Source organism: Megalobrama amblycephala, unplaced genomic scaffold (assembly GCF_018812025.1).
Source record: "Megalobrama amblycephala isolate DHTTF-2021 unplaced genomic scaffold, ASM1881202v1 scaffold577, whole genome shotgun sequence".
Classification (NCBI taxonomy): domain Eukaryota; kingdom Metazoa; phylum Chordata; class Actinopteri; order Cypriniformes; family Xenocyprididae; genus Megalobrama; species Megalobrama amblycephala.
This window is the reverse complement of record NW_025953485.1, coordinates 21,213-35,547: the sequence shown is the minus strand read 5'-3', so window position 1 is coordinate 35,547 and position 14,335 is coordinate 21,213. Positions and strand designations below refer to the sequence as shown.

At 39.3% G+C, this 14,335-nt stretch overlaps 1 protein-coding gene across 1 annotated transcript; it reads right to left on the bottom strand.

The window, feature by feature from the left end:
- Window positions 1-212: 212 nt before the first annotated feature.
- On the bottom strand, window positions 213-13,989 carry LOC125262061 (dynein axonemal heavy chain 9-like; the record flags this gene model as incomplete). Its single annotated transcript, XM_048180622.1, has 9 exons — window positions 13,825-13,989; window positions 12,962-13,201; window positions 12,224-12,384; window positions 11,117-11,273; window positions 7,275-7,379; window positions 4,532-4,689; window positions 3,567-3,705; window positions 2,971-3,258; window positions 213-347 (listed from the first exon to the last, which is right to left on the bottom strand). Coding segments are annotated over exons 1-9 (1,533 nt in total), but the record flags the coding sequence as incomplete, so codon positions are not given.
- Window positions 13,990-14,335: the final 346 nt, after the last annotated feature.

The window sequence follows — 14,335 nt, the reverse complement described above, 5'->3', positions numbered from 1 at the left end:
TCAGGGGCCAACATGTTTTAGTGAAAACAGACAATTCTACAGTGGTTGCATATATTAACCGGCAGGGAGGCACACGCTCTCTTCAGCTGCATCAGTTAGCGAAAAGGCTGATTGTGTGGTGCAACACAAGGCTTTTATCCATCAGAGCGACCCATGTTCCAGGGATATTGAACAGGGGAGCAGATTTATTGTCCAGAGGAAATCCTCTGTACGGGGAGTGGAAGCTTCATCCCCAGGTAGTGAAGCAGATATGGCAGAAGTACGGTCAGGCTGCCGTAGATCTCTTCGCCTCGCAGGATAGATCTTTGGGCCTGGCCCGTGAGAGGTGGAATTTGAGTGCAGCAGGTCTGCCCCCATCGGTCATACACACTATACAGAGTGCCAGAGCCTCTTCCAATCGCTCACTTTATAGTAATAAATGGCGAGTCTTTGAAGAATGGTGTGAGCGGAGTCATATTGTCCCTTTTCAGTGCTCAGTGAGGGACATATTATGTTTTCTCCAGGATCTGCGGGTCAGCACCCCTTAATAAGTCGTTTTATGAAAGGGCACGCTGTAAGACGCCGTAAGACAGATGGTCCCTTTGTGGGATTTGTCGTTGGTTTTAGAGGCCCTTTCTCAACACCCTTTTGAGCCATTAGAGGGCGTTGGGTTGAAGTTTCTCTCTCTTAAGACAGCACTGCTTGTAGCACTGGTGACTGCTAAGCGTGTGAGTGACTTACAGGCCCTGTCTATCAGCCCATCTTGTTTTCAGTTTTCTCCAGGGTTTACAAAGGTTTCTTTTCGACCTAACCCTGCTTTTGTACCCAAAGTAGTGGACTCTGCTTATAGATGTCCAACTACAGAGCTTACAGCTTTTCACCCTCCTCCTTTCTCTTCTCCGGAGGAGGGGAGGTTGAATGCATTATCCAGTACGGGCGCTTCGTGTGTTGCTTGTTTACAGTTTTCTCCAGGGTTTACAAAGGTTTCTTTCAACCTAACCCTGCTTTTGTACCCAAAGTAGTGGCTTCTTATAGTGTCCAACTACAGAGTACGCTTTTCACCCTCCTCCTTTCTCTTCTGCGGAGGAGGGGAGGTTGAGAATGTCCAGTACGGGCACTTTGTGGTTTCAGAAGGAATGACCAGCTGTTTGTGTCTTGGGCTACTCCTCATAAAGGGTAACCTTTGTCGCGTCAGCGGCTGTCCCATTAGATTGTAGATGCTATATCTCTAGCATATAAATGCAGAGGATCTCAACCTCCTGAAGGCTTAAGGGCCCACTCCACTAGGGCAATGGCCACATCATGGGCCTTACTTAGTGGAGTTTCGGTTCAGGACATCTGTGCGGTGGCAAGTTGGGCTACGCCGCACACTTTTGTGCGGTTCTATAGACTAAATGTGTCAGAGCCATCTGTAGCACATGCGGTGCTAGGAGCCAGTGGCTTGGGACCCACATAATCGTTATGTATGGCATGTTGTGCAATCCGGGAGTGGTCTCTATCTCCCATAGTGAAACACCATGCGAAGTTAGAAAAAGAACGATGGGTTACTTAACGTAATCCCGGGTTCTTTGATAACAGAGTGAGGTGTTTCACCAACACTTCCCTCCTTGCACAGGAATGGGAAGAAATCTCTCTATAATGATCTCGATAGGGGTCGACCTGAGTGATATAGGTGGGGCGGAGCCTGATCTCAGATCGACCTGTCTGTCAAGGACAGACGTGGTGTCATTGGAGCTTCCGTAGTTGGTCACGCCCAAAGCGATATACCATAGTGAAATACCTCACTCTGTTATCAAAGAACCCGGGATTACGTTAAGTAACCCATCGATGTCACTTGCTGGTGTGTTGAGCATCAGTAGTGTAATACATAGTTTATAATAGTTTATAATCAGAATATAGTCAAAAGCAAGACAGCACAAAATAAATAAATAAATTAAATAGTCAAATTTATTTATATAGGCTTTTACAATTGGTAATAGCATTAATTTAGAAGCACAGAAAAAAGGGAAGTTATTCAAAAGCGTGGTAAAGTAACATATACAGCATACAATGTCGGCTGAATAAATAGGAGAAAAAAGCGTGCTAAATAAAGAAAAAACCCCTTGGAAGATATATATAATATATGTAAATGGATATACCTCAGTGTTCCTCCTCGGCTAAATTCAATTCGACCATCAGTTTTCACACTTTCGTGTGAAAAAAGCATCAAAAATTAAATATTTATTGTGCACTTTAGTTAGATTCATTGAATAAAATGTGTGTTTTCACAAGTGTGCCGAAATCATTGATCTTGCGCTGCACTGACTGACAAGCTGCTATGAGGGTGCACGGTGCTCGCTTTCTGTGTAATTCATTCACAATAAAATGTATTGTTTTTCATAAGATTTTGTGAATACTTTATACTTCACATTAACAAAATGTATTTTTAAACCTAGATATTTTATAATGTTTAATATTTAGTCAAAAACTAAACAAAAGTGAAAAACTATTAGAGGAAATGGCTGATATATGCGCAAATAAATGCTACTTTGCCACAACCTGCTGGTTATAGTGGTAATTATTGTCTTCTTTTTTTTTTTTTTCAAATAAGTGTTTTCTATCAAATGTTGGATTTCCTACATTTTGAAACATTTGGTTTTACAATGGGGACAATCTCAGAAGGATGGACAAATAATGTTTGTGGTCATCACATTAAAAAAAAAAATAATGCGTGTGCGTGTCTAATTCAGACACGGCATTTCTTAAACAGTACCAATAGCTTCGTCTTTATTGCAAGCAATAAAACTTGTTTATTGGCAAATTAGGTAAATGTGATAACTGCATTAAAATATGAATACCACATTAAAAAGTCAACCACTGATGGTTTTGTGTCGATGTACAGCGAGTACAGAATGAACAGCTAACAGTTCACTGGAAATGCCCAAGCTGGCTTAACGACAACCAGGAAGTAACCGTGCATATAGTCAGTTGGCATGTGTCACCTGAACTTACCTTGAGCACAAAGTTATCCTCGGCCTGCAGTTTGAGATCCAACACAGACTGCTTGACAAATTTCTCAAAGTCCATGTCCCTTTTGCGTGGCACATCAAGAGCAGGGAAAAGGTCCCCGATGAGGCCCATGAAGACAGGCATGTCATCGGTCACGATCTTTGGGACATTGAAGTCTCTCAGGGCTCTCATCAGCACCTGGTCCTCCGGTCTATGTGGATCTCCTCTCTTCAGGGAACCGGCCACTACTAGCACTGACTTAATGGCCCGCAGACCCCAGTCATAGTGATCCTGCGATGGTGAGACACGGGAAAAACAAAAACTAAAGAGAGTCCAATCAACTGCAACCTATGCAGGCCAAACTTTGATTGTTCAACTTGTTCAGATATTTCACAGTTTGTACCTAAAAACAATTCATAAAGTAACCGCAGTATGATAGTGGGATTGACAGCATTTTTATTAGAAAACAATTGGATGTCTCATAAACATTCCTCAAAATGCTAGAAAAACTGCTCTCACTAAAGGCCTTGATCTCAAACAGAAAATTGTAATGGCATTGGAGCGATCATTTAAGACTATCAGCATTAAGACTTCTGAACCTGTTTGGAGAGCAACTCCTTGCAGAGCTGATAGAGAGTGATGAATTTTCTGGCCAAAAGTCGAGCCTCGATGAAACCCTCAGCCACCAACATGATCTCACAGATGAGCTCAAAGTCTGGCACCACCATCGCACATGGCCTACAGGACAGAGAAACCACAGAAACACAAAGAAAGAACAACATCATGACTGTGAGCCTACAAACAAATCATACACGCAGATCAGGATACAAACTACTGGACACTTTGACTGCAGGCTGTTGTTTTAATTACCATTAATGTTGACACTAATAGGCCTACAGTTACACAGTTACTGATGGACAGAGCTTTTCTGATGTGATGTCTGAGGCGTTTTTGGTTTGTGGATCAGTCACCCTAAAAATTGATTATTTCAGACAGAATGGAAAAAAAAAAATTTCCACATGTATGTTTGTGCAAAAAAATAATAATAATAATAATAACATCATAAGTGAACCTCAAGGAACATATTAAAATTATTTTAAAAAATCTTTATAAATAAGAACTTTATAAATCACTATGGAGAAAACAAGTTGGAAAAAATATGCCACTAAAAAGTGAGAGATCGCGGTTACCCTCTATAACTCCACTATGCTTTGGCCTTTAATGTTCTTTAATGTAAGTATGTTACACAGTAGCCTACTATAGAAAAATATTTCAACATGGCTTATTACAGGCCTAAAATATATCATATAGTATGTGTGAAATATGTACTTTCAGTTCTTATCTATTTAATAACTGGCTCTTTCTGGTCTCTTAATGGGACTGATACCTGCTGATCCACAAAGTAAAAACACCTCAGGCATCACATCAGAAAAGCTCTGTCCATCAAAATCTGTAGGTGGCATCCAATCTCCTTATGAGCAGGATGCAGATGCTGGTGTTTAAAACAGCAGAATTCCAATTTAAAAGCAAACAGCACCTAATGAAATGCAAATCCTAAACGCACCTGAAGAGAGCCTTGAGATTTTCTGGCAGCTCAGTCCTGCCGGCATAGCCGGGGTTCATAGTGATGAAGATGCCCACCGAAGGGACCAGGTTTACATCCTCACCCATGAAGTTAAACCTCTTCTTCTTGTCTCGAATGGCATCTTGAATACTTTTGACCTGATGGATCATACATTGACAATATAAATGGCACAAAATGTGTATTACTTGTTCTTAAAAACCAATGAGAAAGTGAGAATCATGCAAAAGAGCACAAGAGAGAACTTATATTTCCTATGAAAATAAAATATCAGTGAAAAGTGATCAATCACAGTTATGCTCTATAACTCATTTAAACCATATAGTACACTGTACAAGAGGCATGTCTTGTTTAAATTGCCAAAACCTTTCCTTTCAATCTCTCCACTGACCTTGATCAAAATTAATCAATCAAAAATCGGATTACAGCGTCACACCGAACAGTCAACCTGTCAAGCAGGGTGTGTGGATCAGTTTAGTGTCAGCAAAACACGCTTCAGCACTGAAGACATAGAGTTCAGGCTAGAAGCAAATAAACACTGACATATAACATTATCTACTTTGCAAAGGCCTTACATGAACTCCAAATCCCACATTATATAGTGCCTTCATTCATTTTATATATTGTTCTATAAAAGAGCAGTGAAGCCAAGCATAGCCATGCATTAAGAGCAGCTGAAACAGCAGAGGAATGGAGCATTTGGGACATTTTTTTTTCTTCCATTGTATGGAGCAGAGCAGCTCAGAAATTCTGCTAAACACCTCATTTTGCGTTCCACAGAAGTGCATCAATACAGGTGTTAAGTCTGCTCTGTTAAGTCTTCGTTGTCAGTTAGGAACCTGGGTGTGCTCTTTGATATCAATCTTTCATTTGAAAGCCATGTTTCTAGCATCTGTAAAACTGCATTCTTTCATCTTAAAAATATATCTAAACTACGACATATGCTCTCATTGAAAAATGCAGAACAGTTAGTTCATGTGTTCATGACCTCAAGGCTAGATTACTGTAACGCTCTACTGGGTGGTTGTTCCACTCTCTTGATAAATAAACTACAGCTCGTACAAAATGCAGCAGCTAGAGTTCTTACTAGAACTAGGAAGTATGACCATATTAGCCCAGTTCTGTCAACACTGCATTGGCTTCCTGTTAAACATCGTATAGATTTTAAAATCTTGCTAATTACTTACAAAGCACTAAATGGTTTAGCTCCCCAGTACCTGAGTGAGCTCTTAATGCATTATAGTCCTTCACGTCCATTGCGATCTCAGAATTCAGGCCAGCTGATAATACCTAGAATATCAAAATCAACCGCAGGATTCTGGAACAATCTTCCTAGCATTGTTCGGGAAGCAGACACACTCTGTCAGTTTAAATCTAGACTAAAAACGCATCTCTTTAACCTAGCATACACATAACACATTATCAATTTATATTTTCAAATCCGTTAAAGGATTGTTAGGTTGCATAAATTAGGTCAGCCGGAACCGGGAACACTTCCTATAACACTAGATGTACTCGTTACATCAGAAGAAGAATGGCATCTACGCTAATATTAGTCTCTGTGACCACAACGCAGCCCTTATCCAAGGTTTACTGTAGTCAACCGGATACGGGCCGTATACTTTGAATGTTGCGATCCCATCGGACTTATGATAGCTACCTGAATCGTAACAAAGCACTGTTCGCCAGAGGAGAACTGGCTCCCCGACTAAGCCTGGTTTCCCCCAAGGTTTTTTTCTCCATTTTAACACCTGTTTGCTACCTGATGTCACCTGTTAGAGTTTGGGTTCCTTGCCGCTGTCGCCTTTGGCTTGCTTAGTTAGGGACACTTGACATTTGATATTCAACAGTGCTTTGATCTGTCTGCATTGACACCATTTTCTTTAAGAGCTGCTGTGCAGCCAAAATTATATACCAGTTATCACTGTAAAGCTGCTTTGACACAATCTGCATTGTAAAAAGTGCTATATAAATAAAGGTGACTTGACTTGACTTGAAAACACTACAAAAGGAAAAGTAAATCATTTTTTATCACAGGGGAGAATCACCTTTCAGTGTCCAGAGATTTCAGATGAGTCTTTCTAACTTTCAAAGGAAAAGTGTTCCATGAATTGGCCATTAAAACTTGTCGTACTGTATCACAACAAAATGTGTCTCGAGATAAACGATGAGTAGCTACACATCATGGCCATAATCATCATCATTAACATAATACCCATTGTGAGCAAATGACGTCTGCCAGCATAATGAAGATGATTCATTCAGCTACAGTACACACTGTCTTCAGCTTCCCTGCGTAAACTGTGAATTGCATAAAATCTCAAGGCATGACAGGGCAAAATCTAAAGCCGGGGACACACCAATGGAAACATTCAAACAGAACACACATACCATTGTTTCCTTCGCTGGAGCCGATTTATATACTCACACAGAATTTGAACACCGCATGCAGACTGAACGCAACTGGCTCTGAGACGTGTTTGAGCGCGGTGTATCAATTTACATTCATAATGACAATTGTTAGGTGTGTGCGCGGCTTAAGCAGCTGAGCGAATCATAATGGCAGAATTTCCTCGCATGGTGTTTTCACAATGCATTATATCTTTCTTTACAGCTGAAAACTTTCCCTGGTTCCATTTCAAGTTTTCTAAGCTGATAGACACATAAATCTGGCCAGCAGCTCAAGAGCTGTTAGTTATTCACAACTGTGTCGTAACTCACTCACCTGCACTGCCACCACAGACAGCACCTCCACCGAGATCCTGTTGAACTCATCGAAGCAGCCCCAGGCTCCAGTTTGCGCCAGGCCTTTATAGATGTTGCCACATGACTAAAAGAGAGAGAGAGAAACCAGAGGCTTATAAGCGCATCACTGGAAAGCATCAATCACAACAAACTGAAGCATGTAAAGTTATGCAGGGCATCTTCTGTTTTCTAGAAATGAGCTCATGGTGAAATTCCAGCTTATAAACAAGAATATCAAATGCAAAACAGGCATTTTCTGGGAGAATGAGCAGCATTTGCAAAAACACATTCATATTCTAAACTCTCTCACTGTGTGCCTTCCGACCTAGGTAACCAGCACATGCGTCTTGTATTTGTCTCTGACCAGCGCAGGAGCAAAGTTACTTTTAAAAGTAATGTGTTCAATACTGCATTACTCCCTAAAAAAGTAATAAATTGGATTCCTTAGTTACTTTTTACTGATTATAATGTAGGTTACTTTTGCATTACTTTTCTCTCCTGGCTGAGTCTTGATCACTTCCAGGACTTGCAGGTGCATTTCACTGAGAAGTTTTGAGAATTTTTTTTGCAAGTGTTTAATGCAGTAATGCATTCAACAACATAGCCTATTTATGCACCTTAATTTTCTTTTAAAAACACATATAGAAGACTTTTATATTCATAGCACTTAGAATATTTCCTGAGCCCTAGAGCTACTGTTTGCCATACAAAAGATCTCTGAACATTACAGTTTATATTACCTACCATACAATTCTTTTTTTTTTTTTTTGAAAATAATGTGCTTTGTTTCTTTTGTACTTTTTTCTATTTCTGCATGCATGAGTGTGCATGTCTGAGTTGCTAAGATATGGAGAAGAGAAAGAGAATTCAGTAGTAAAAAAAAAAAAATGTTTAGGCAAATTAATGAAACTGACAAAAACTGATTACGTAATGCACGTTAACTGTGTACATGTGTAAAATAATGCATTACTCATTACATCAAAAAAGTAATCTGATTACGTAATCAGAGCCTTGTAATGAATTACTTTATTTCGTACATCAAAAAGTAATGTGATTACATAATGCACGTTACTTGTAATGTATTACTTGTTACATCAAAAAAGTAATCTCATTACGTAATGTCTTGTAATGGATTAATCCCAACACTGTCTCAAGACACAGATGGGATTGATTACAGGTGGAAGGAAGGCCGTCTCCTCTGCAATGGTGAACCGTGGTCACCTTAATGTTATGAAGCGACGAGAATACTTTTTGTGCGCCAAAAAAACAAACAAATTAACGACTTTATTCAACAACATCTAGTGATGAGCGATTTCAAAACACTGCTTCATGAAGCTTCGAAGCTTTATAAATCTTTTGTTTCTAATCTGTCTGTTTTGTGTCTGTTTCGTGATTTCAGTAAACGAGGCTTTCGTTACGTCATAAGTGTTTCAAAACATTTTGAAATTTCAATGGTTCGCGTGACTTTGGCAGTTTGATACACGCTCCGAACCAACTGATTCAAAACAAAAGATTCGTAAAGTTTCGAAGCTTCATGAAGCAGTGTTTTGAAATCGCCCTATCACTAGATATTGTTGAATAAAGTCGTTATTTTGTATTTTTGGCACACAAAAGATATTCTCTTCGCTTTATAACATTAAGGTTGAACCACTGTAGTCACATAAACTTTTAAATATGTCTTTAGTATACCTTTCTGGGCATTTCGAAAGTGTTAATTATCTTGCTGTCAATGGAGGCCTCACTGAGCCATTGGATTTTATCAAAAATATCTTAATTTAATAATTTGTGTTCTGAAGATAAACAAAGGTTTACGGGTGTGGAACGATATGAGGGTGAGTAATTAATGACAGAATTTTAATTTTTGGACGAACTAACCCTTTAAGCCCGGCCATCATAGCTTTACTAATCTGCTGGACCCCATGATGTGAGAAGTGTATTAGGAAATCGCTCATAAGATGGATGACAGAATCAGGCGAGGTGTTGAGCAATGAGACGGAGACAGAGATTCAACACAGAGAGTTCAGAGTTTGCTGTTCCGATGAAAACAACTGGTTATTTTCATTCTCCCCATATTTTAATTCTCTTATGGATATGCCATAACTGTCTTTACCTGAAGTATACAGTTTCTCATGAGCAATAAAGAGCTGCCTCGGCACTGACAAACAATACAAGTTTTGTAAAATGAATTGTAGGTAACCCGAGGTAATGGTTTTGATTTCCAAGAAAATATTTCCAATGTTTTCACTGACCAACTTGAATGTATTTTGTAAATATAAAGAAATTTTGATTTTGATGACAGCAACACACTCCAAAAAAGTTGGGTCAGAGGTATGTTTAACACTGTGTCACATCAACTTTCCTTTTAATTTGACTTTTTAAATTGTTCGGGAACTGAGGATACTAATTGTTTCGAAGTTTGCAAGTGAAATTTTTGCCCAATCTCGCCTGATACAAGACAGCTGCTCAACAGTCTGTTGGTCATCATTGTCTGATTCTCCTTTTCATGATGGGCCATACATTTTCAATTAGAGTAAGACCTGGACTGCAGGCAGGTCAGTCATGGACATCCACTCTACAGTGTAGAGTGTCTACGAAACCACTCTGATGCATCACATGCAGACCTGGCGTTGTCTTGCTTCCCAGGAAAGATGTCATCTTGATGACAGTTTATGTCTTTGTGCAATCCCAACATATGCCTCCACGTCAATGGTTCCTTCACAAATATGCAAGTCACCTATGCCGTTTGCACTGCTGCACCCCAATACCATGACAGATGTTTACTTTTGCAACTGTCACTGATGAAAGTCTGGACGGTCCCTTTCGTCTTTGGGACTGAGAACTCGATGACAGTTTTTTCCCAAAAACATGATGAAACGTGGACTCATCTGACCACAGCACACATTTTCACTGTCTTTTTTAGACCATCTGAGATGAGCTCGGGGCCAGGGAACTTGTCAGCATCTCTGCATTAAACTGATGTATAGCTTTCTCCTTGCGTAACAGAGATTCAAGTTGCATTTCTTGATGGCAGCGGCAGACTGTGTTAAGTGACAACGGTTTTCCAAAGTACTCCAGAGCACATGTGGCTATATCTAACACAATAGCATGACGGTTTCTCATGCAATGCCATCTGAAGGGTTCGAAGGTCACGCACATTTGAGACAGAAGTATACTGCCTGGCCGTACACAGACTGAGATTTCTCTGGAGACCCTGAATTTTTTCACAATTTTTTCACAATTACGTATGGTACATGGGGAAAGACATAAATTCTTTGCAATCTTGCATTGAGAAAAGTGATTTTTGAATTGTTTGACAATTCTCTCATGAAATTTGGCACAAATTGGTGAGTTATGACCCATCTTTGCTTGCAAAGACTGAGAAGGTCTTTTACACCCAAACACGATACCCTAAACTATTACCAATTCACCTGCTAATTGTGGACAGTTTAACTTGGATATTCTATAATCTTTTCACATTTATTTTGCCTCTGTCCCAACTTTTTTGGACTGCGTTGCAGCTATCAAAATCTAAATTTGTTTATATTTACAAAATACAATTATGTTGTTCAGTGAAAACATTGGAAATCATTTCTTTGTACTTTTATGAGTTTAAAAAAAAATGTTCAAGAGAATTAACAAATCACAGATTGTGGATTTTATTGCATTTTACAAAATGTCCCAACTTTTCTGGAAATGGGATAGTCGCTGTGGATAAAAGCGTATGCCAAAGGCATAAATGTAAATGTAGATGCAAAAAGGCTTTTTATACCACACCATGGCCAGTCCATTTCAACAGCCTGTGATATGCTCAGTTCTCATCACCTTGTAGTCCATCTGCTCCGAGCAGTTGAATACGTAGACCATGATGCCCAGGGCTCGGCCCAGGTCCTTAGTGGTCTCGGTTTTGCCTGTGCCGGCAGGACCAGCCGGGGCTCCGCTCATGACCAGATGCAGCGACTGGGTCAGTGTGATGTAACATCTGCATTTGAGAGGAGAAAAACATGCTTTAGCAAACAAACATGAACACAAATGCTCAGTCACATACAATATGTGGTTTATAAATATAGACTTCCTCAAATTCAAATGTTTACCCAAGGCTAAACTCCTGTTTTTACAGTGTGCTGTAGTTGTGACTACAGACTCAAGAGCCTTCAGCCTGCGCTCGATTTTGGGAGACGGAGCACTGCTAAATGTTGTGTATTTACTGATAAGGAACAAACATATTTTAAGTGTTTAAGGGTATTTGGCAAGCCTTTACCTATGAGAAGTCCTTCAGCGAAGATCATTTGCATTAATAAGCAAATGCCTTTCCTATCACTATTGATCAAACTAATGCATCCTTGCTGAATAAAAGTATTAATTTCTTAAAAATAAATATCTTTTCAACCCCAAACTTTTGAACAGTAGTGTACATTTCTTATGATCCCTAATGTATAACATGCAAGTCTGATGAGTTTTCTTTTTAGCTTGCATAGGTTCAAATATTGATTTTATAATAAACCAAGCAAAATAGCAAATTAAATATTTTTTGAAAAAGCTAATTTAAAGGTTTAAGAAAACTCTAGGAAAAAAGCCAACTGAATAACTTTCAGTGGCCACGGTATCTTAATGGAGCCATCTGTGCCGGTGTCATTTTTTTGCATGTTCTCACTTCAGTGTGAATGAAAGACAGAAGTGTGACTCAGACACACCATATGCTCAGGAAGCTGCACTGGCATTTATTTGACCATCAAACAGGAGGGTCTCTGCTTTCTATGCTTTCAAAGGTTCAAGCGCTCAAGACAGATTCTCCTAAGCAACCTGCTGTCTTCTTTTAGCATAAGGCCAACTGCTGGGACATTTACGGTTTAATGGGCTCCTCCATCTAAATGAGGATGTTCAAAATTAGTCATTTTAAACCTAAAGCTGTGTTTGTTCAGGCTGTCTTACCTGTCTGTGAGTGGTGTGATTACTAATCGTGGAGTGTTGCCCAGATACTCATATGAATAGAGGAACTGGGCATCGCAAATGTTTGCGAAGCAGTGCTTCTCTCTCTCGCCCCAGCGATGCCGGAGTTGGGACAGCCAAAGAAAGGCCTGAGAGTTCTCCACCTGAGAAAGATGATTATGAATGGATTAGCAGGAAGAAAATATTTTGAGCTGGGCTGGATAAAACATTAGTGCGCTTCTAAGCCACTCTATACAGCTTTCATCAGGGCTTATATTCTACTGAACCATTGGCCTTCAAGTGAGACCAAAATATGAGCAATCACATGAGAGTATATTGAGACTTTCATTATGCAGGTGTGAATAGAGGAAGAATTGGAGTGAATATTCACAAATGGAGTGAATATTCACAAATGGAGTGAATAGAGGCAGAACTGAATATTCTTTTATTGACGTTAAAGTCCTAATGCCAGTCATGTGAAAAGGCCTCAAGACAATTTGACTTCTATTCTACTGAACCACAGTGAGCCTTCAAGTGAGACCAAAATATGAGCAATCACATGAGAGCACATCGAGACTTTCATTATGGAGGCAAATGTTAATAGAGGCAGAATTTAATATTCTCTTATGAGATGCCTAATGCATGTGTGGTTTCAACTCATCTGCAGATATCTGAAAAAAAATAACACTCAATGTAGTGTTTAACAATAGGAAAAATGATATGGAGACAAATTTGCTATACCTTTTGCTTATTGATTTTGTCCACCACGTCTCTCGCATGGACGTCAATGGTACAGATGGTCATGACTTTCTGCCGGTCTCCAGGAGTGAGCTGGCCAATCAGCATGGTGATGAGAGTGTTTAACTGATTCACTTGCTTTTTATAGTATTCCTTCATTGCATTCTCATTTCCATCCTCCAGTCCGGAGAAAGCAATACCTACATCGGTCGTCCACCAGATCTGAGTGCAGGTAAGAGCGACCTATGGAAATACACACAGTACCAATGACCACTAGTCCAGATCTGTCTGTTTAGCATTGTGCCTGATTATTACAGATTGTTTTATTACAAATATATATATATCAGCACAACATGTGAAAAGTTTAACACTGATGTCAGGATGTATTAGCATTTGGTACAAGTATGAGGGTCAATGACATATTTGCGTTCAAGTAAAAAAAGTAATAATACTTGCACACACATTTGTTCAAGGTATAAAGGGGGAAAAAAGATGAATAACAATATGATGTATTGATGCAACACATTATATATATATATATATATATATATATATATATATATATATATATATATATATATATATATATATATATATATATATATATATATATATATATTTTTTTTTTATATTATAGAGGCACCTTTATGACACTCTACACATCTTCACACAATGTCTATATGTGCATTATTGCCAACGTGTGCATTCTCGATTAAACTTCACCTGTCAGGGCTCAACAATAAGGACGATGGCCCAGGGCGAGAGTGAAAGACACTTGGGACAGTGTCTCTGGCCAGTGCTGAATCGTCACAAAACTTTATCAGTTGCACTTTTTAGAATTCATAAGTGAAAATGGAGTTAAATACCTGGGCTGGGTAGTCGAACAGCCACTGTTCCCTGGGCTTCTCTTCATAGGCCGAGACCGCCTCAGTCATCTCATGACGCACAGTGGCACGCATGGTGTCCAAAACACGGTTCAGCCACACTTCCACCTGAACAAACACAGCTCCATGCATTACATCACTCCAGTGTGATGATAATGTTTGTCAGCAGCTTAATACTGTAAATTAGTTCCACTAGAAATATGTATGCATCTGTCTAATCCATAAGCAGATGTTTGACAGTCCCTCCAGGATTTCGCGATATTTATTTTGTGATTTTTGCATTCAAAATGACTGATTTTGTGGTGGTAATTTCCAGATATTTGCGAAAAATTTGCGGTGGTTTTTTTTATTAGAATACAACATTTACCATGTATTATGTTAGACGACAGTAGTCATATAGACAACAATAGAACAAACAAAATGCACAAATCTTGTTTATTGTGCTGTCTTGCGAAAAAAGGCTAGTCCAGTGCTATACTAGGCTATCTAGCTT